The 22,081-nt window shown below is 47.3% G+C and overlaps 1 protein-coding gene across 3 annotated transcripts in view; it reads right to left on the bottom strand.

The window, feature by feature from the left end:
* The window catches only part of TBC1D23 (TBC1 domain family member 23), a 1,631,981-nt gene that overhangs the window by 1,477,441 nt on the left and 132,459 nt on the right, over nucleotides 1-22,081 (bottom strand). For all 3 annotated transcript variants that reach the window (XM_069637239.1, XM_069637242.1, XM_069637241.1), the window contains exon 3: nucleotides 17,721-17,826. In XM_069637239.1, coding sequence (XP_069493340.1) covers nucleotides 17,721-17,826 — 106 coding nt within the window. The remainder of the gene's footprint in view (nucleotides 1-17,720; nucleotides 17,827-22,081) is intronic.

The raw sequence follows: 22,081 nt of genomic DNA, 5'->3' as shown, positions 1-22,081 counted from the left end.
ATATTTCGGTAGAAGTACAGATGTGTGCTGGACAGAGCTGTGGCAGCTGTTATTTCTCATCTATTTTTAACCCTTTCTTTGGTTCATATCGTGTTTACTGCATTTGGACCAGGAAAGTGGCTTGGCCCCAAAATGGCCATTCCACAAAGTCCTTTGTTCTGTCCTTTGGCCATCTTGTCCCTTTGCTTTCCCCGGGTCGAACACACCTGGGAAAACCCTTATTTGGTCATGCAGATGCCTGTGCAAACCGAAGCTTTCGCGGGCTTCTGCATGCCTTGTGTGTGCCTCCAGGATGTGGGCTGGACTGTCTGGTTCCAATACACATCGTGGGTGGCAGAGAGTCTGGTGTGCTGTGAATGGCTGGGACCACCGTGGTCCGTGATCGGTCTACATCTGGCATGGCTGTATGTGAGCAGATCTCTCATTGGGTCCTCTTCGTTTTGGCACGGAGGAGATTCTGGATAAGAGAAGGGCCCAAACACCCATACCAGGTCGATCTCGTGAGTTCACAACAAACCTAAGATAGGATCGAAGCATCCTGAAACCAAGAAGCCGAGTCGAGGAACCGCTGGTGACCCGCTGGAAGGTTTGGAACCCTGAGCCACCTGTTGTCCCAAAGGACCCCCCTGCTTCTGATCGAACTTGGGTCTACAAAAGCGCTTCGACCCATTTGAATAGGGGCACCAACTATTCACAGCATCTCCACCTTAACCTGCAAGTGAGCATTTCAGAAGTGTTCCTGGGTCAAACAGTGAACTGACCAGCTTGCGCAGGATCTTTGCACTTGAACCGCCGCCGTCTCGAGCAGACACTTGAGACTTTGGAAATCGTAAACACTGGGTACAAGGCACTCTCCAGCCGAGTTTCGTACACCTAGGCGCCCTAGGTCTGGAATTAGGAGAGTATGCCTGAAGCAGACTGCATGCGGTCACTGTGTCGCCCAGCCGTGGTGAAGGAACATCGAGGGTGCGCTGCTGCTGTGCCCCCCTGTGCCCTAAGACGAGCAGCAGTGAAATCGAGTTGATCCCTTCACCAGGAGAGGAGAAATCGCCACTGTCCCACCACGGAATCATCCCTGGAACTCAGCCACTGAAACCCGCAGAGCTGCACAATTGCAGCATTTGAACCAGCAACCGAAGTGGACTTGACTGCGAAAGTTTGGTCCGGAGTTCACCTTGGGTCAGTGAGTACTTGCAACCCTTACCATGGCCCCTGGCACATCCATCCACTTTTACAGATGAGTCACCCGAGGGTCACTCTTCTTTATTGAGGTAGCCTGCGCTACCGTCCTATTCCCAACTCTTGGATCTTGTTCTGCCCTCTTGGGGAGACCCTCCTCAAATAGTGGGAACTTATTCTTCACTGCCTCACCCACCTTCGTGAGTCGCTACAGCCCCTGCAAGAGACCCTGTTTTCGATCTACCGCACGATCGCGTGTGTCTGCACGGAAAGTACATTTGAGCGCAAGGCTCCACTCTTCTTGGGGATTGGACTGCCTCTTAGTTAGTGTTTGATGACCGAAGAACTGCCCAAGGTATATTCTCATTGTTTGCTCCCTTTCCTTACAGGTTGTGGACCCTTACTGCGTGCCATTCTTTTAGGCCATTGGTATTTGTATACATGTTATATAGTAGTGTTGTGTTGGTTTAAGTAGTACTGCTGATCTTTGCTTTTTATATAAATATGTATGTATTTTTGATATACACCTGAAAGAGTTATTTGTAGTGTACTTCACTGTGTGTGCTCATTATGGGCTTTCGATCACCCTCACCCTTCCTGAGAACTATTCTTGACCACCGCCAATGCTACCTTTATTGGTCTGGTGACCCTGTTCCAAGAAACTAGGCTGGCCTTCTGAACCTCTGCCCACCAGGTCAAGAGTTGGTACTCAGATTACACTTACCCAGGACACATAGTGACCTTAGTAGCAAAGTACTGTAAAAGCTAAACAACCTATCTTATAATATGGAAACAGTTACCAACATAATCTTAAATGCTTCTAGATCACAAACATTGAAAATGCTATGTACTGAGAAAGGCTTGCCTGCTCAAGGTACAAAGAGTGAAATGCTACACAGGATCATCGATTGGCCAGAGTTGCAACTCGAAGCCATTACCACAGACGAAAGTGCAGAAGGTGGTGGGGCTGCTCTCAATGACAGATCTGACAGTTCTGTCACTGCACTTGTCCATGGTACCTATAATGACAGAGATGATGTGTTGTCCAAAGTTTCCTCTGCTAGCTCTGATGCTGATGCCATGCTGGAATTCAAGAATCAAGAACTGCTGTTTAAGCAGAAGGAGCTTGAGTTCCACATGGCTAAGCTGAAGGTGGAGCAGGTAGATAAACAGAAGGACAGGAATCACCAGTTGGAACTGCCCAATCTTCAGGTTTGAAATGGCTCATCCAAGGGATCGGGACATGGATCTGGGTCCTCCTCTCATGCAAGGTTTCCTAAAGATCTGCTCGGTGTATATGATGAGAAGAAGGACATTATGGACTGGTTGACTGCATTTGGGTATGGATCTGAAGTTCAAGAGGTTGTGGATGCTGACACGATTGCATGGTTGCTCAGTCGACTACCCCATTCTGGCTGAAGTGCTATTATGTAAATGAAATTGATTGCCAACACACAAATTGCGCCAGTCACAAATCAGTTTATTCCAATATAGGTAACGTCTGTAAGGCGACACTTGTTTCGAACTGAGGCCATCTTCAGAGCCAGACAGATACTAATTAAACATTAATAGGTGTTTTCTTGACCATTCATTCAAACTTGAATTGTTGGGTATAATCCCTGTATCGATTGGATGAGTTCCGTTCTCCTTGCATCTGCGTAAGTAAGTAACTTACTATTACTGTTTAATTGCTATCTGTCTGGCTCTGAAGAAGGCCCCAGGCCGAAACACGTGTCGCCTTACAGACGTCACCATGTTGGAATAAACTAATTTGTGTGTTGGCAATCAATTTCACTGTTACTAAGAAGGGAGTGGGAGCATTCTATGCCCGCACACAATGCGATAGTAGTCAACATTAGAAGGAACGTTTTGGTTCAGACTAAATTCATTAATCCTTGTCATATGACGAGTCCATCAGACTAACACACAATCACTATTATGGAAATGTCAAAGGCTGAAAGAGTAGATTTGCAAAATTGAACCAGACTCATCTTAAAGTTTGGAAAGACTCCTGCCCAATACTTGAAGAGGTTTAGAGAGTACAAAAAGAAAGAAGGTAACACTTGGGTGTCCTATGTTACTGATTCCCTAAACAACTTGACTGGCTGGGTTGAAGGCTATAAGGTCTCCACCTTTGAGGGTATGATTTCCTTAGTCATGCTTGAACAGATGTTTGCATCTTGTTCCCCTGAGTTTAAGCAGCACTTGGCTGATTCAAAGGCGTTAGATCCTAAGAAGTTGCCCATGGCAGCAGATTTATGGGTGTCACACAGTGTTCCATACGGACAAGACTACTCCTGGTAAGCAGGAGGAGGGGAAAAAAGCACAAAGATAGAAAAGGTGGGGGATTCCTCCCAAAAGAGCCACAAAAAGAAATTTAAGGGTAAGTCCCAAGAGAATGTTCAGGGTAGTGGAAGTTACCCTTCCAAGCAGAACTCTGATTATAATAAGCCTCCCTATGTCCCAAGACCCAGTGGATCTTGGGTTGCATGTGGAGAAAAATGACCATGGGAAGGAGGACCCCAGATGTAAGGTCAAAACCTTGGGGTTCCACTCGGTTAGTCTGGCCTTCCCCTCCTATGAGGAGGAAGCGATCACAGGGGCATCCTTCTCCTCAGACTCCTTTCCCAGTGAAATAGAATCTGAGGTAGTCCTAGTTTCCATGGGTTCCTGGGAGCCTTAAGTCTCAGAGGCTTATGCTAGCATTCCAGATAACACCAAGCATTACTTGAAGGACAGTGTGCTGATCAATGGAAATGACACGCCTGCCCTTAGGGATCGTGGGGCCAGCAGAACAGTGGTGGATTCTACCTTGGAAGACCCAGAGGAACTTGCCAGAGCTCCTTTTATGCCCACCAAGTTAGCTGATGGCCCCCACCTCTCAAGTTCCATGTAATGCCTGTAAACATTCAATAGTACTATGATCAGGATTCCAGTGAGCATTCAGAGGCAAGTCCCAGGTAAGGTCCTGCTTGGGAATGATCTCGGAGACTTAGGTTTTGTGGGTGACACAGCAGAGAGCCCATGCACAAGGTCACAAACAAGGGCTGCATTGGCCCGGACTAAAGCCAACCCAAGCCAAAGGAGAAATTATAAGTTACTCACCATAGTGACTAATGTACTCCTAGTCCATAGTCCCCTTTCCTCCATACTGCATGGGCGTCCCTTCCAAGGGACGGGAGACGGAACCTTTTTCACCACAAAAAAACTTCTTCCCATTTAAATTAAGAGGCACGCGGGGGTGCGGCCCAGGGAGCCGCTGCCTGACTCTGCCCTCTGGTGCCACACCTCAGACCCCATTGACGCGTCGACAATAGAATTAACATTGCCTAATGACACCAGTATTATTAGGGGGAGGCTGGAGGGACGTATGGAGAAAAGGGGACTATGGACTAAGAGCATTTTGGTCACTACGGTGAGTAACTTATAATTACTCTTATGTCCTGTCCCCTTTCCTCCATACTGCATGGGCGATTACAAATGATTGTAGCCCCAGGGTGGAGCGGAGACCTTCCTTAAGCAAATAGGTTCCTGAGAACCGCCTGTCCGAAAGCCGCGTCATATCTAGAGCCGGCATCCAAACAGTAATGCTTGCAGAAAGCCGAGGGAGTGGCCCAAGTGGCCGCCCTGCTTATGACTTGCCAAGGCACATGGCGCTGGAAAGCGATGGCTGTTGCCTTGGCCCCGACTGCGTGGGCATCCATGTTGGCCGAAAGCGGCTTGTGCTGGCCCTCGTACGCTTTTTTGATGGCGGAGACCATCCAGCGGGATGTGGAGGCCTGGAAAGCCCGATAGCCTGGTCTTGAGCCTCCGAAGGTGACAAACAGGGCATCCGATTTGTGGAAGCCCTTGGTCCTGTCCAAGTAGAACTTCAGGGCACGCCTGACATCCAGGCAGTGCAGCACTCTCTGTGCTTCATCCTTAGGATCAGCAAAGAACGTAGGAAGGACTATTTCCTCGTTCTAGTGGAAAGCAGACGGCACCATAGCCAGAAATGCTGGGTGTGTCCGCAGGACTACTTTGTCCCTGTGAAAGGTAGTATATGGTTCCAATGTGCCCAGCGTCTGGATTTTGCTGATCTACGAGCCAAGGCCGACCAGTAAGGCTGTCTTGATGGTGATCAGCCTGATGTCCGCGGATGCCATTGGTTCAAACGGTTTGTGCAAGAGGCCGCCCAATACTATGTTAAGGTCCCAGGGGTGTGGCCTCTTGATGGGCGGGTAGAGCCTTGCAAGCCCAGTCAAATGTTTCTTGACGATAGGATTGGAGGAGGAGAAGAAGATCCCCCCCCTCCTTCGAGTTCCTGTAAGCCCTGATGGCTGCGAGGTATGAACGACAGGTGTCCACCAGGGGGGCGATTTCCTTGGAGTCTGCCCAGTGGCAGGACCTGGTCCATTTGCTTTCATACTGGGCCCTGATAGCCTTGCTCCTTGCGCCCTGTATGATTTCCAGATCAGACTGGGAGAGGCTGAGTTGCTGCAGCGTTACCTGCTCAGGTACCACGCTGTGAGGGCTAGTTTGAGGCACTGGGTGGATGATCCTGCCCCCCCTGCTGCGCCAGAAGATGAGCTGGGCCTGTCGGGAAGTGAATCAGAGGCATCTCTGAGAGGCTGAGCAGCTCCAAACACCATGGCCTGGCCAGCCACCATGGATATTAGAGTTATGTTGAGTTGGCGAGACTCCTTGATCTTACAAATCATTCTGTGAATCAGCGATGTGGGCGGGAAGGCGCAAGCCTTCATGCCGTTCCACTGAAGCCGAAATGCGTCGCCCATGGAGCCGGGGCCCAGTACCTGCCAGGAGGCGAACTGAGGGCACTTCTTGTTGTGCCAGGTGGCAAAGAGATCCACCTAGGGATGAACGCACCTGTTGAAGATCTCCTGAATAACAAGGTAGTTTAGGCTGCCACTCGTAACTGTCCGCTCCCAACCTGCTGAGCCTGTCCGCCTACAGGTTGGAGTCCCCCGTGAGGTGGACTGGCGTGAAGTGGATATCGTTTTCCAGGGCCCATTCCACATGCTGACTGCCAGTCTGCACAGAGGAGGGGATCTGGTGCCTCCCTGCTTGTTGACGTAGTACATGCTGGTCGAGTTGTCTGTCTGGATGAGGACAACCTTGCCCCTGAGAAGCGGTAGGGAAGGCTCTTAGTGCTAGCCAGATGGCGTTCAGTTCCAACCAATTGATGTGGTATTCCTGCTCATGTAGAGTCCAGGTGCCGTGGACAGAGAGAGCGTCCAGGGTGGCTCCCCGGCACTCAAGCGAGCAGTCTGTGGTGATGGTGGCCTGCAGGTAGGGTGGCCGAAAGGGCTTGCCCGTCCGTAGGTTGCAGTCCCTGGACCACCATGTTAGGTCAGGGTGGAGAGATGGAGGAACGTTGATCATCTCGGATTAAGAGCCCCGCTCCCGATTCCATGAGGCAGCAAAGTGCAGCTGAATCCTCCTCATCTTCAATCTTGTGTGCGCAACGGCTAATAAGACCACCGCCAAGAGACCCAGGAGATGCTGGTACCACCGTACCGAGGTCACCTCTCTGCTGAGGAAGTGGGTGGAGGCCCTCTTGATGGGCAAGATCTTGTCCTCCGACGGAAATACCTTTTTCGGAGCACGTGTCCCAGATGAGGCCCAAGAATGTCAGAGTCTGCGTGGGCTGCGGCTGCGACTTCTTGAGATTGAGGGAGAAGCCCAGATTGTGCAGTGTGTTCATAAGGGCATGGGAAGAGTGGTGAACCGCTTCCATAGATGTAGCCCTGACAAGCCAGTCGTTGAGGTATGGGTAGATGTGGAGGCCCTGCGCTCTGAGGAGGGCAGCCACCGTATTCATGAGCCTGGTAAAGACTCTGGGGGCCAACTGGAGGCCAAAAGGAAGGACGTTATACTGAAAACGGTAGCCCATGATCATGAACCGTAGGAAAGAATGATGGGGCGACCAAATCTGGACGTGTAGGTACGCATTCTTCAGACCCAGGGAGCACATCCAGTCTCCCTTGCACAATGTATCCGCTATAAAAGCTGGCGTAACCATCTTGAATTTCTGAAGGGGTAAGAAGAGGTTGAGGGTGGACAACTCTCAGACCCAGCTGGTTCTTCTTCTGAATGGCGAATATCCTGGAGTAAAAGTCCAAGCCTCAGCTGGGAGGACCTCCACTGCCTGGCTCCCTACGAGCAACCGGATCTCTGCCAGAAGAGTTGCTGTCCCAACTTGAGGGAGTGGAGGAGAGGCTGGAATAGAAAGGCGGCACGCCGTGGAGACTACGAAGAGGATCCAGGGGTCCATGAAATTCTGGCGCCAGAAATGTACGTGGAGAGCGAGCCTGCCCCCCACTGGAGACACGCAGACCCGAAGGGGCTGGTCATGCCTTCTCTCCCTCTGAGGCTGTCGCGGAGGAGGGGGACTAGAAAAAGCCCTTACTCCACTCCCCCTTTTTGTTGCTTGCGCCGGTTCTGAAACGACGAGCGGTCCAGCTGCTTGGATCTCCATTCCTGGAAGCCGCAGAACCCTCCATACATACGCCCTCGGTCAGATCGCTGCTGTGACTGGGTGTACAACTTGGGCGTGGTCTTTGTCAAGATGGATAAAGATTTGGCCGTTTGTGAGCTGTTTTCCTTCATGTCCAGCTCCTCGTCCGTGGTGGAGTGGAAGAGGTCCCTCTGCCCCCCTCGAACGGTCGAACGGTCGATCTAATATGCGTTCCTGGACATCAGGGTTGAATTTCATCGCCCAGAGCCAGGCTGTCCTTCTCATGTGCGTGGCAATACAGATGGAACGGCCAGAGGTGTCAATATGGGCCACAGAGGTTTCCATGAGGTCCTGCGCCACCAGCATGCCCCGCCTTAAAACGCGATTGGCTCTGCATAGGGAGTTCCGGGAGGAAAGCCGCGATTTCCCGCCATAACCTTTGGTTAGCAGCCACCAGTATGGCGTCTGCGTTGGCCTGACGAGGATGCAGGACGTGTTGGAATAGAGTTTCTTGCCGTACGCCTCCAAGATCTTCTCCTCCTTGCCTAGCAGCGCCGCAGAGGTGGAGGCTGAGGACGACTGAGGCTTGGAGTATAATGATGCCGCAGCGATCACTGAGGAGTGTGGCTGAGGATGAGCCGAGAGCAAGAGTGTGGCTGAGGATGGGCCGAGAGCAAGAGTATCTCCCTCCATCTGCCTGTACTTGGCGTCCAGGCGTCGATTGACCGGCTGGGCCGAGTTGGGCTTAAGCCTGCCCTTCTTGGCCAGGGAGACTACTTCAGTCTGTAGAGGAATCCCTGTCTTGGCAGTGGGGCATCGCGTGAGGACTTCAGCCAGAACCCCCTCTGCCGGCTGCTTGACCTCGGGCTGGGGTATGCCCAGATATTCCGCCAGCCCAGCAAGACATTCGTGAAAGGCCCTGGCTGAGGATGGCGTGTCCGGATCCTCCTCCTCGTCCATGTCCTGCGGAGGTGGAGGATCCTCCTCCTCGTCCATGTCTTGTGGATCCTGCGGAGGTGGAGGAGTAATTGGAGCCGGAGGCTGGGGCACAGGAACCGCAGCCGGGGGCTGAGGAGGCGGCAGAGGCTGGTACGGAACTGGCTAAGGAGTTGGCTGGGGAGCCGGGACCAGCAGCTGCACCGAGGGCGCCGGTGGAGGCGCTTGTGGTGCCGCAAGCATAGTCGGGAGGACTTCCCTGATGGCGTCCTTGAGGATAACCCCAAAACGAGGTGACTTCAAGAGGCAGAGGAACCTCTCGAAGAACCCCTCTTCAAAGGCCATAGAGGTGGCAGGGGGTACTGACGCGGTAGACGGGAGCTGCTGGAGCCGCTGCATGCCCTGCCCATATGGACGCAGTGGGAAGCTACCCTGCGCATAAGAGGGATAGGCCGTAAGCCACGTACCTGGTTGAGGCCAGTCCCACCTTGACACTAGTTTTTTGCCGAATTCCTGGAATGGCGTCCGACGGGTGCCTCTGTATGGGGCGGTGGCCATCTTGTCGAGCTGCTGCCACGTGCCTGCGACTTGTTGCTCGGCTCGCTGGGCCCAGCCTCCTCCAAGACTCTTGCGTGTGGATCACGAGGCCTACCTTGCTCCTCGGGTCTAGGCCCGGTAGGTGCGACACCCTCGACCCGGGGGTCGGTAGAGCTGCGTTTAGGCACGCCGCTCTGACTTACTGCCTGTACTAGGGCGTAGCCCCTCGGCCATATTGCCGGTACAAGGGCGGACCCCCTTGAATGACAATCCGGTACGAGAACCTTCCGGTCCCTCAACACTACCACCGGGAGGATCCAAGGATCCCTCGGCCCGAAGGCCGGTAGCTGCAGCAGCCTCGGTGCACATGCTCGTATAAGGACCTGGCCGGTCCCTCCCGCGCGGGAGAGCCCTTAGGAAGGAGCCTCCTTTACGGGGTGATTTGGAGAATAGCGGCCCTACCTTGGGCTTGGCTCGAGTTCTTGAGATCCTCTGGAGGAGACTTCTGGAAGAGCTCCCTCCACCTGGCTAGTCTGTTCTTCAGCGCTTTCGAGGACAGCGAGCCACACGCTATACAAGCTTGCCAACCGTGGTCTGGGCCAAGGCAACTTAGGCAGAGGGCGTGGGGGTCTGAAGTTGGGTAGAGCCCGTTGCAGGATGGACACCTGCTGAACCCTGTAGAAGTCGACAAGCGCCAAGGAGGAGCGTGACGCCTGAGGACCGAGTACCTGAATGATAAAAAGACAAAAAAGAAAAAGAGAATAAGTATCCGCACGTGGAATTACATGGCCGAAGCCAAACCCAGGAGCGCTGGTGAATTGGGCCAATTCCCGTCGACACGGAAAAGGGGACTGGGGTGTGGCACAGAAGGGTGGAGTCAGGGCAGCACAATGCTCCCTAGGCCGCACCCCCGCACACCTCTAAATTTAAAGGAGAATGTGGTTTTTCTGGTAAAAAAGGTTCCGTCTCCCGTCCCTTGGAAGGGAAACCCATGCAGTATGGAGGAAAGGGGACAGGACGTAAGAGTAACCCTAGGCTAAAGGAGTCAAGAAAGACAGCCGAGGGGAAAGAAAATATTACCCCTTACTCACCTTCCACTGAGGTGGAGGTAGATGGTCAAACACCTGAACCTGACGAGGAAGAGGTGTTGCCTGAAATTCTCAATCCACATGACCATCCTGAACGCCAGAGTTTGTTGGTGGAAGGTGGTCTTGATAGGGTTGAGTTCAGGAAGTGCCAAAATGAGTGCCTATCTTTGGATAGGCACTCAAACCCTGTAAATCCAAACCCACCACCCATTCCAACTCCTGGTTCACCCTGGACCTTCTCATACTCCGCAACGAAAAAAAGGCTGCACTTACACAGTGGCAAACATCCCACTCTGACAAAGACAAGATGATCTTTAAAGCCCGCTCCAACAAATACAAAAAGGCATTCACCCAAGCAAAGGCCAAATCTTTTGAATCCAGAATCTCTGAAGCCCAATCTAGCACAAAAGAAATCTTCGTCATCTTCAGGGAGCTAGAGACTCCCACTCCCGCCCCCCAGAATTTCACCAAAGACAAAGCCTGATGCGATGAAATACAAACGGCCATGCAAACCAAATTGAGTCTTCTTCAAAACAAAATACTAACTACTAAACAAGCTCTGCCTAATACGTACATCCCTATCCCACCACCAGCCTTGGACCCCCCGAATCTTTCTCCTTCAAAACCATACAGGAACAAGACCTCAACATAATGAGGAATATCAAACCCTCTAACTGTAAAGGTGATGCCTGCCCAGCTACTATAATCAAGGACTGTACCGAAGCTCTAGCACCATTTCTGACTGCCTTTGTTAATGCTCCCTTTGCCACAGGGAAAGTCCCCGCCTCCCTCAAGGAAGCTTGGGTCTGCCCTCTCTTAAAAAAATAAAAAACTACTCCTCGATCCTACCTCCCCGAATAACTATAGACCCATCACCACTGTCCCATTCCTCCTCAAAATACTGGACAAAGCAGCCTACCTGCAGGTTCAGCACTTCATTGAAGAGAATAAACTCCTAGGACTGCGCCAATCTGGTTTCCGCCCCAGACACGGGACTGAAACCGACCTACTTGCCCTGAAAAACCAGATGGACGATGCCAGAGACATGGGCAAACCAGCACTTCTCTTACTTCTTGACCTCTCAGCTGCATTCGATCTCGTAGATCACAACGTCCTATGCCACCACCTCTCCTCCACTGCCAAGTTCTCCCCTGACGCCACAGCCTGGATCACCTCCTTCCTACAAGACAGAACCATGCAAGTATTCTCTGACTTAGCCTCTGGCTCACCCACCATCATACTCTGTGGTGTGCCCCAAGGCTCTTGCCTCTCCCCCACCCTCTACAACATCTTCACACGGCCCCTCATCCTCAACGCTATGGGTATCTCCTACACCCACTACGCTGACGATACCCAGATCCTCTCACCCTCACTGGCAACTATGACACTGACTCCTTGACCCTTAATAACCTCTACAACACCATCCAAGCCTGGATGGCAGACAATGAACTATGCCTCAACTCGGACAAGACCGAACTCCTCCTGGTAGGTTCCCCTGACACTAAACTCTAGACTCCCAATTCAGTCACTTCACCATTGACACCATCAAAATACCTGCCTCAGACTCAGTCAAAACACTTGGAGTCTATTTGGATTCCAACCTATCCATGGACAGACAAATCAACGCAATAGCCTCCTCAGCCGCATATCATGCGTAACTAATCAACACAGTTAGGCACTTTCTCTGCAAAGAGAACTGCACAAACATAGCCTGAGCCATCACTGGCTCTAGGCTACACTACACTACACTACTGCAATGTACTCTTTCTAGGTACATCCAATAAAAACCTGGAGAGGCTACAAGCCATACAGAATAGTGCCCTCCGTGCAGCCCAAGGCATTGCTAAAAGAGAACACATCTCTGAGGCCAGGAAACTAGCCCACTGGCTCCCAATAAAGGAAAGAATCATCTTCAAAGCTCTGACACGGACCCACAAGTGCATTCACCTCACTGCTCCCGATTACCTCTCACAAAGTATCCACCCAGTCTCCTCTACAAGACCAACCAGATCACCCTATACCAACATGCTCTGTGGGCCCCTAGTAAAAAGAGCCAGAGCAGGCGGATTCAGCTTCCCATATCTCGCACCCACACACTGGAATGCCCTACCTCCCATGATCTGAGGTGAGGCTTCCCTCATCGCTTTCCGTAAAGCTATGAAAACCTCTCTTCACATAAGGCCCCTCCTATCAGCCTGAATACTAACCTATGACCCATTGCATAAGCTGTACTGATGGAATTATGTACTGATCTGTATTTTTTGTACTGATTTGTAATGCGCCCAACTACTGCTACCACTCTTGTAACCCTGTAACTAAGCTCTTGCAAGTAACAGCGCCTCAATGCCCTTGGGCTGTTTGCGCGCTATATCAACATAATAAATAAAATAAATAAATTGTTGTTTGCCTACAGAGAGGAACCTCAGGAGGGTGTTGGCTTCAGCCCCTTCAAGATTCTTTTTGGTCGCCCTGTGAGGGGACCGTTGGCTATAGTCAAGGAGTGGTGGGAGATGCCTAATCCCCCTATCACTACCAATGTAGTAGACTATGTGCTAGGACTAAAGAATGGTACTCCTGAGGGGTCAGGCTAGTGAGAAGTTGGAAGGCTGGGCAAGCTCCGGTGAAACACTGGTATGACCAGAAGGCTTCCCTGATCAACTTCACACCAGGCCAGAAAGTCCTGATCATGAACCCTATACGGCCTAGAGCTTTGCAGGGAAAATGGCCAAGCCCTTACACAGTGGTGGAGTCACTGGGTGAGGTTAACTATTTAGTGGACCTTGGAAGGGCTGGACAGGCTCCAAAAGTGCTCCATGTAAATAGGCTGAAGACTTTCATCCAAAGAGCTGAAATAGCTGTACTGCTGTTGGCTTCAGATGTAGAGGAAGAAGAGTCAGAACCCCTCCCTGATCTGTTCCAGGATAGTCCTTCAGACAGCTACATTGGGGGTGTCCATGTGGCCCCTCACTCAATTTCAGTTCAACAAGATGAGGTGAGAAGTTTGCTGAAATAATTCTCCCCCTTGTTCTCACAAGCTCCTGGTTTTACACCTTGGTGCAGACATGACATTGACACAGGAGATAGTGTACCTACTAAAAGTAGGGGATACTGGATGTCGGATAAAGTGAGGTCTTACATCAAGACAGAGGTCAATAAGATGTTCGATCTTGGGGTGACTGAACCCTTCAGTAGTCCTTGGTCCAGCCCTGTACGTTTGGTTCCAAAAGCAGGTACCTCTAAGCTGAAGTTCTGTGTGGATAACATGGCTCTGAATGCTGTCACAAAGACAGATGCACGCCCCTTGCCCCGTGCCTCCAAGTACCTCAGCACATTTGACATGACTGCAGGGTATTGGCTAACAGCCCTAGAAGAACATGCCAAGGAGAAGACGGCATTTTCAACTCCGGAGGGCCTTTACCAGTTCATGGTAATGCCTTTTGGGTTGAAGAATGCACCTGCACTTTTCAGAGGCTTGTGAATCATATCCTTAATGGGTTGGATGAATTCTGTCTAGCATATCTGGATATAGCAGTTTTCAGTGCCACCTGGGAGGATCATGTGAAACACCTCAGAATTGTGTTGCATGCTCTTCGGAAGGCCCACTTGACTATGAAGGCCAGCAAGTGCCAGATTGGTCAAGGTTCAGTGGTCTACCTTGGGCATGAAGTAGGCGGAGGGAGGATACAGCCTCTACCCAGTAAAGTAAGGCCTCTACCCAGTAAAGTACAAGTAGTACAAGACTGGCCTACCCCCCACTACACAAACCCAGGTGAGAGCCTTTTTATGAATCACAGGGTATTACAGAACCTTTAGGGCAGACTATGGCACCATAGCTGCCCCTCTGACTGCTCTCACAAATCCAAAGAAACCCAAGACGGTCTCTTGGTCTGAGGATTGTGAAAAGACAATCAATGGCTTAAAATACTTCTTGTGCCAGGCTCCTGTTCTCAGTGCCCCCGATTACCAAAGAGCTTTTAGTGTGCAGACAGATGCCTCTGACACTGGGATAGGAGCTGTACTATCACAAGTAGATGAGAAAGGTAGGGAACACCCTTTTGGTTTCATCAGTTGCAAGTTTAGGGTCTGAGAGCTCAGATGGTCCACAGTAGAGAAATAATGTTTATCTGTTGTGTGGCCCCTAAGGAAGCTGATGCCCTACCTCTATGTGACCCACTTCACTGTGCAAACTGACCATTCACCCTTAAAGTGGCTGATTAACATGAATGGAGAGAATCCTAAATTGCTCAGGTGGTCCATAAGCCTGCAAGGGTTTGACTTCACTATTGAGCATAGGCCAGGTGTTCAACATAGCAACGCTGATGGGTTGTCCAGAATGTTCAACCAACCTAAACAAGAAGCTCAGCCAGGGGTGGATTAGTTCCCCCTGTGCTTGGTCTGGGAGGGGCGAGTATTAGAAAAGATTTCCATGTATGTGTAATTTTCCCTCCAGTTGTGAACTCCCCAACTTTTTGCTGTTGTCTGACCATCCTAGCATGACTTTGGTCAGTGGAGCCCAACCTTCTGCGGCACTCCGCTAGGTTTTCGCTCACTTTGTTATGGGGAAACTGATATGCCCTTAAAGACAGTCAGTACTGGGAGACTTTGTTTCCCTTAGTCTTTCACATTGTTGCTGGTTTTTAGCAACATGTTACCAGGGCACAAAGTACCAAACAGTATAGTGTGCTGGGGTCTTCCTTTCAGTTCTAAGGCCCTAGAGACCTGCAAATGATTTTTCGGTAGAAGTACAGATGTGCGCTGGACAGAGCTACTGGCAGCTGTTATTTTTCGTATATTTCTAACCCTTTCTTTTGGTTCATATTGCATTTACTGCGTTTGGACCAGGACAGTGGCTTGGGCCCAAAATGGCCATTCCACAAGGTCCTTTGTTCCGTCCTTTGGCCATCTTGTCCCTTTGCTGTCCCCAGGTCGAGCAGACCTGGGAAAACCCAAAGCTTTTTTGCAGGCTTCTGCATGCCTTGTGTGTGTGCCTCCAGGATGTGGGCTGGGCTGTCTAGTTTGAATACACATCGTGGGTGGCAGAGAGTCTGGTGTGCTGGGAATGACTGGGACCACTGTGGTCCGTGATTGGTCCACGTCTGGCAGGGCTGTATGTTAGCAGATCTCTCATTGGGTCCTCTTCGTTTTGGTGCGAAGGAGATTCTGGATAAGACAAGGGCCCAAACACCCATACCAGGTCGATCTTTTGAGTTCACAACGAACCTAGGAGAGGATCCAAGCATCCTGAAATCAATTTATTTTAAACTTTGTTTATTGGCATTTGTAAGCAAGCAATTTTACAGATATCACATTACAGTGGGTACAAGTATGTAACCCACCCACTTAATAAATCTCGCCACAATCAGCAAACAAACATGTCAAACAACTTAACATGTTCCACACATGTTATCCGGCTCTCATTATTGTCTCCATTTTGGTCAGGTCTCAGGTAGAAATCGGCGACATTAGTCATATACAGTTGGGCATCAAGAACAAAGTTCCCAGCAATCAGAGTTAATTGGATCTGGATACAGAGTGCAATCCCTTTCCCATCTCTTTAATCATAGAGTAACCCGTGCTGGGTTGTTCATGGTGGCATATCGTCTGAAGGGTGAAACATATCCCAGACCAGCTGCGTTCGTGGTTCATAGGTTCCCCCTGTGGCCACATCTAGGCACTGTGCCGACCTGGCCGACACCCTCGTCTCGGACTCAGCCCACGCCTGGCAGAGATCCTTATTTGGCTAGTTCCATAGTGATGGATTTGGATAAAAACACAAGCCAAGTTGGTCAAAGGTCTGAGCCTACTTAGTTGCTCAATGACGCAATTTAAAAGTGTAGTATGATCTGAAGTGGTTTTATATGGTTCTTTGCAGAGCTTGACGAGTGAAGTTAACAAATAATCAAAGGCCTGTAATTGGGAACAAAAAATGCCCACGTTTCCATCAGTCTCAAGAGTGACTCCACTAATATCAGAGCCATCTGCCTCTTCTTCTGATACAATAGGATTCTAAGATGGTTGATTAGGGGGGAGGAGCTAGGAAACCTATTTATTAACTCCAAATCCATGGAGTGAACCATTAGGTCATTAAGATCAAGAATAGTTTCTGTTAATGCAATGGTAATAAAGTTATAACAGATAGGAACTGGAGCATCTGGTTGTCTCAGTAAAGTGGTTGCTCGCAGTGAGCAGATCCATTAGATCAGGCCAGTCCTTATGAGGCAGGGGAAATGGCATTTGAATGTTGTGAGGAGATGTCTGTTACTGCAATTAAAAAGAGGCCGAATTACTATTGTTACTGCTACAAGACGACACTGACACTAGTGTATCAGCACTCATTAAATCAGGCACAGAATAAGATGGTGTAGGCTCATGCGTGGTGGCCATGGAATCAACTACTAGATTTACAGCCACAAGTAGAGTCTGTTTACTGCCCAAGCAAGCCAGGGAAGTGGTGAGGTGTTCATTAATATTGAAGCTGGAAGGCGCTTTGCCTTGAGATACAGACACAGGCTGAAGTACAGACTTGCGGTGAGAGAAATAATTGGTCATTTTTAGAGTCAACTCATGTGCTTCTGCCAGCAAGATTGGAAGGTTTGGCTGATCTGAGTGTTCTAGCATGTGTAAGAGGAGCCATGTTCGAGAGACTAGCAGCCGAAGGAACATTTAACAAAACCCAAAATTCCAGCAAGGAGGTCTTGCCAGCTGCAGCAGTCTCCCTATTCTGCTCCATTTCCTTCAGCATAGCTGGATATCTTGACGCCGTTTCAACCTTCATCTGACCGTCTCACATCAATGTGCTTTGGGCACGTCATTGGCACTCCAATTGGTCGCCACTTCAGCTGGTTATGTACAAGGTGAGGGGTTGAGTCAATAAGGCTCAAAAGGCTTCTCCCCCTGTATCACTCATCATAGCCCCAATGAGTCTACTTAGTTGGCAGAGCAGCAAGAAGCCTCTAATCTTGAAGCAGAGATTTACTTTCATCCCAGCACATGGAATCCGATGATCAAGCCTTGCACTTATGAGCTTTACATTCTATGAGAGCACAGAATGTACTAAAGGGCTTAATCGCCTACAACCTTTTCTTCCCAAAATGATAAATGAACTTGCATCTGACTGTTTGAGGCGTTACTTTAACTATGAGCATGATAAAGTGGCTTCTTCAAGAAAGGAAATTGGAACAAACCCTGTAAGAAAATGTCTAATACTGAGAGTTTGAGTTGGCAACTCCATATGGAGTGAACACAGACATGCCTGATAATACAGTTAATTATAAATCATTAGCTGCATCGAGAATGCAATAATGATTTGACAGCGGTCTAAAAAGAGCAATTTGTTGGATTATTTCTGTAGGTGAGACTCTGGGCTTTCTTTTGATGCACCATGGCAAACAAGCTGAACACCAGGTACACTAAAAGGACTAGCCTCCACGCACCAATTTGTCATCATAAATTTAAGATTTGATAAGTACTTAAGCGATTAACAACTGACCACAATTAAAGTACGGCAAAACAATTTAACCTACCAATCAGCTTTTGGCAATCTTCATGAATAACTTCTTGTTCAAGCAGATCCAAACAACCATCCCAGGATGCTAAACTGTCTCCTTTTCCAGAAACGTTTAATGCAATCTAAAAAGAAAATAGTAAACATTAAATTATAGCAACTCCCCCTGAAGTAAATTACAAGGAACACAAAAAAGAACTAACTAATCCTCGAACATTGGTTTAGTGCTTAGAACGTATTAGTCTTTTACATTGCCCAGCACATGGTAATGGACCCTACAGCAAGTCAGTGAAGTTTACTTTCCAACTCATTTTTTCTTGGGCAACGACATGAAGAAGCTCCAAATAGGCAATTGCCATGCCTCGTCCAAAATCCAGTGGTAGGTTAAGATTTGCTACTGTTCTGGCAAAATTATTGTGGCACCATAAGCAACTCTGAAAGTTCACATTTGTCTTAAAATGTCCATGCTGGTGAGTAAGTGGTATACTGCAAGTATATTTGCTCAGGTTTATCTTTTTAAGATTAGAAAATGCACCATTTACCAATGGAGGCACAACACAATTCTAATACAATCTTATTAGAAAAGACTAGAAAGTATTGAAAAACAGGAAAATGAAAAAAATACAAATGTAAAGTAAAATACAATCACTTTTTTTTCAAAGTAAGAGAAGCAGCCTGTGAACAGATTTTTGTATAAAGTCCTGGTTGAACAGGTTGGGGTGCTATTATTGCCACCCTACTTCCGGTAAGCTGGTGATCACCCAGTCTCTTTTCAGGTTTGATTACGCACAGAGGCTATGTTGGAGGATTCTTATAAAGGATTCTTTACAATCGATGGAGTAGTCATAAAAAAGGCAGAAATTGTATTTTACAGACAGTGCCGTCAAACCAAACTATTGGAAGGAATATGTTCTATTGTAGTCTTATGGAACACTCTAATGGGTTTCAGCGACAGAAGGTTCACACAGCCGACTGGCATGACAACAATTGACAATGCTGTCATCCATGTCATCAGTTGTATGCCATAAAGCCATGAATGAAAGCATACAGATGTTGAAGCTACGTGCGTTCCTAATTCTCCATCAGGGATTTTATTTTTTTAAATCAAACATTTCATAGCTATGACTTTGTGCAGGATCTCTATTATACAAAAAGATGCATTAACAGGTGTCTGAACCACAACAAAGAAAAGACAGATGGTGTATCTAATACCCAAAGATTCATACATGAACATTAAAACATTTTATTAAACATATAGAAACTGACACTCATAAAACGATCACATTTTCATAAAACTCAAAATAAAACAAACAACATATATCTCACAGAACACAAGAAATACAAACACTAGATTGGTTCTCCTAATAACTAGATCGCCAATCTGCGTGATACTTCGCACTGGAGTAGTTTTCCTTATTTTGAGATGTTATTAGTATATTTTAAACCCAACTTGCACAAGTTTCTGTCCCTAAAACACAGACAAATGTTGGACATTCATCAGGGATAAAAAGTTGCTTGTGTTTTTAGTGGGGATAAATCTTCTTTCCTATCACTTTTTTTCTTCCATATTTGTTCAGTAAAACGAACCCTCTGGGTTAAAGACACACTGTCAACGAATTGCCTATTTTCTTTACGATCTTATCATTAGGCCTTAATAGAGCATCCCTGATCCACCTAGGGGGCTAGACATGCTTCTATCTTACATACCTTGTAGAGTGTGGTAGACATTTCCACAGTCTGAAAAACACCAGGGAATTGTGGTAGTAGGGAAGATTTCCTTTTATTAGGGAATATCACTCCACCCTTTTCTTCTAATCTATAGTAAACAGAGACACAAAGGAAACCATCTAGAAATTGAAGTAACCTATCAGAACTATTCTATCCCTATCAAAGGTCCTCTTACCTGTAGGGATTGTAGATACATTTTATCCACGCTTGTAATATATTGTCATGTTGTTGACAAGAGAATAGGTAACAGTATGTTGCACCGATGAAACTCTAAAGGAAGATGGACATAGACAAAAAGGCCACAAAGCCTTTCTGAGGATGTACATTTTAAACCATAGAGTCTCCACTGTTACAAAACCTTTAAGAAAACCTTTAAAGAAAATGGAGGAGCCAAATGTACTTACTTAAATAAGTACAAAGCTGCTCACTTCTGCATTGACTAGATCTCGGTATCACCAAACTATTCACTTTCACACAGAGTTTGCCTCATCTTCCCCTCTAAAAGAAAATAAGGAAAAAATAATGTCCTTATGGTCAGAGATAGAATTAAATTCTCAGTGTACATTAATTCTTAGTAGCATTTCTTATTTGGTTCTTACAATACTGACTCCCAAGAATTCTTGGAATCGGAAGGAAAACAGAGTGTTCACTATAAAAATGGCCACTGTAAACCATTCTGGGTGGTATTTATCATTTAGTTCTTAGGATTCTTGGAATTCGAGTAGAAACAAAAACAAAAAGGGGGGCCCAAAGGCCAAAAGAAACCCCAAATTCGTATTCACTCAGTGGAGAGATTCAATGTCCGTTATTTTTGCGGTCAAAGTATGGTACAAAATGACCGCTATAAATATTAGCGTGTGCACATATCGTGACGTAATGAAGTCACCACGTCATTGAGTGCCGATGTCAACGCGCTTCCGCGCGTGCCGTCGTAACTCTCCTGTCTCCCTCACAACTGTCATAGGGAAATGTAGTTTCCCTGTAGTAGCAGCCGCAATTTTTAGAATAAGGTTATACTAAGGGAACTCAAGGCCACAAGGTCGGCCTTCCTATTTCTTCAAAAAGTAATTGAGTTTATTTCCGAGTACATATATGGTGAGTTTGTAGGGACCACAAATAGTTCCTTACTTCAAATATAGGGGTCGTGACCGTGGTATGTATCAAAAGATGTCTACACCTGACATACACACATGATGGCTCCAATCACAATTAAAGGAATAATCATTTACAACATCATTCCACAATGTTCATATTTGGCAGTAGAAATCTCAGGTTTCATACACTGAGGAATTATATATCCAATCCCTAAAAAGGACAATTGCCAAAAAAGCTAAAACAATGAATGGACAAACAGGAAAAACCTAGTGTTATGCAAATAAATAAGATTTCATATACAATATGATAACCGAGATCGATCATCTTCACAGATCTTTTATGTCTTCACATTTGACAATACTTAATGTTGCATATTGGAAACATTACCCATCTCCCTTCTTAAGTCTATATGACAATTCAAAGTCGCTAACGGGTTGATTGAGCACGCGAGTATGTAACATCTAGGCATTATGCCATTCAATATTTTCATTGAGACCATGGATATGACTCTTAGTCAAAATAAAATGTATTTCTGTTCTAGGCTCAATAATTTCTTGTTAATTTGTTCCTGTGTTCTTCCTCTCATGTGTTTCAAGATAGTTCAATTGAAATCTCTACACGTATGATTCTTTTCCAAAACTTTTTTAACAAGTGGTGCTTGATCTACCTTGTTTTTAATACAACTTTTGTGCTCAAACATTCTCGTTTTACACGTTCGGATGGTTTTACCAATATAGATATATTGACATGGGCATCTAATTACATAGACTACATTCTCCGTGTTGCAATTTGTGTGTTCTGTGATGTTCCATTCTCTTTCTAAACCCAGATCCACTTTTGTAGTCTTCCTAGTCCGTGCACACATAATACAAATACCACATGGGTGGTGTCCTGATACTGGTGGTAAACCCCATAGCCTTGTCTGGTGGAATTATTTTTCTTTGCTATTCCCAATATCATTCTTCATCACTAAATTGCGTATTGTGGTACTCTTCTTAAATGCTATGAAGGGTTTTTCACATTCCTTTGTCATAACTTTGTTCCAATTTTTATTGATGATGCCCTTGATTTTGTAGGACAGATTACTGAAGGTATTGACGAATACCAATGGAGTCTCCTTTGAGTCCCTCTTTTTATGCAGTTGTTGGTCTAGAAGAGCTTCTCTATTATTGTTAAATGCCCTCTTAGCTGCATCCTTCACTAAGCGTTTGGGATAGCCCCAAGGGTCAATTTATCAATTAAGTTCTTAGCCCCGTTCTCATAGGATTCATTAGTGCTGCTGTTTTTCTTAATGTCTTTGTCCATCTCCCTTTAGAGATTCATCGGTGCAACATATTCTTACCTATTCTTTTGTCAACAACATGACGATATATTACAAGCGTGGATAAAATGTATCTACAATCCCTACAGGTAAGACAACCTTCGCTAGGGATAGAATAGTTCTGATAGGTTACTACAATTCCTTTGTGTCTCCATTTACTATAGATTAGAAGAAAAGGCTGGAGTGATATTTCTAATAAAAGGAAATCTTCCCTACTACCACCATTCCCTGGTGTT

The sequence above is a fragment of the Ambystoma mexicanum genome, chromosome 7p (genome assembly GCF_040938575.1).
Source record: "Ambystoma mexicanum isolate Mex_15411 chromosome 7p, UKY_AmexF1_1, whole genome shotgun sequence".
Classification (NCBI taxonomy): domain Eukaryota; kingdom Metazoa; phylum Chordata; class Amphibia; order Caudata; family Ambystomatidae; genus Ambystoma; species Ambystoma mexicanum.
The sequence above is the reverse complement of the archived record's forward strand: the minus strand, read 5'-3'. Positions and strand labels throughout refer to the sequence as shown.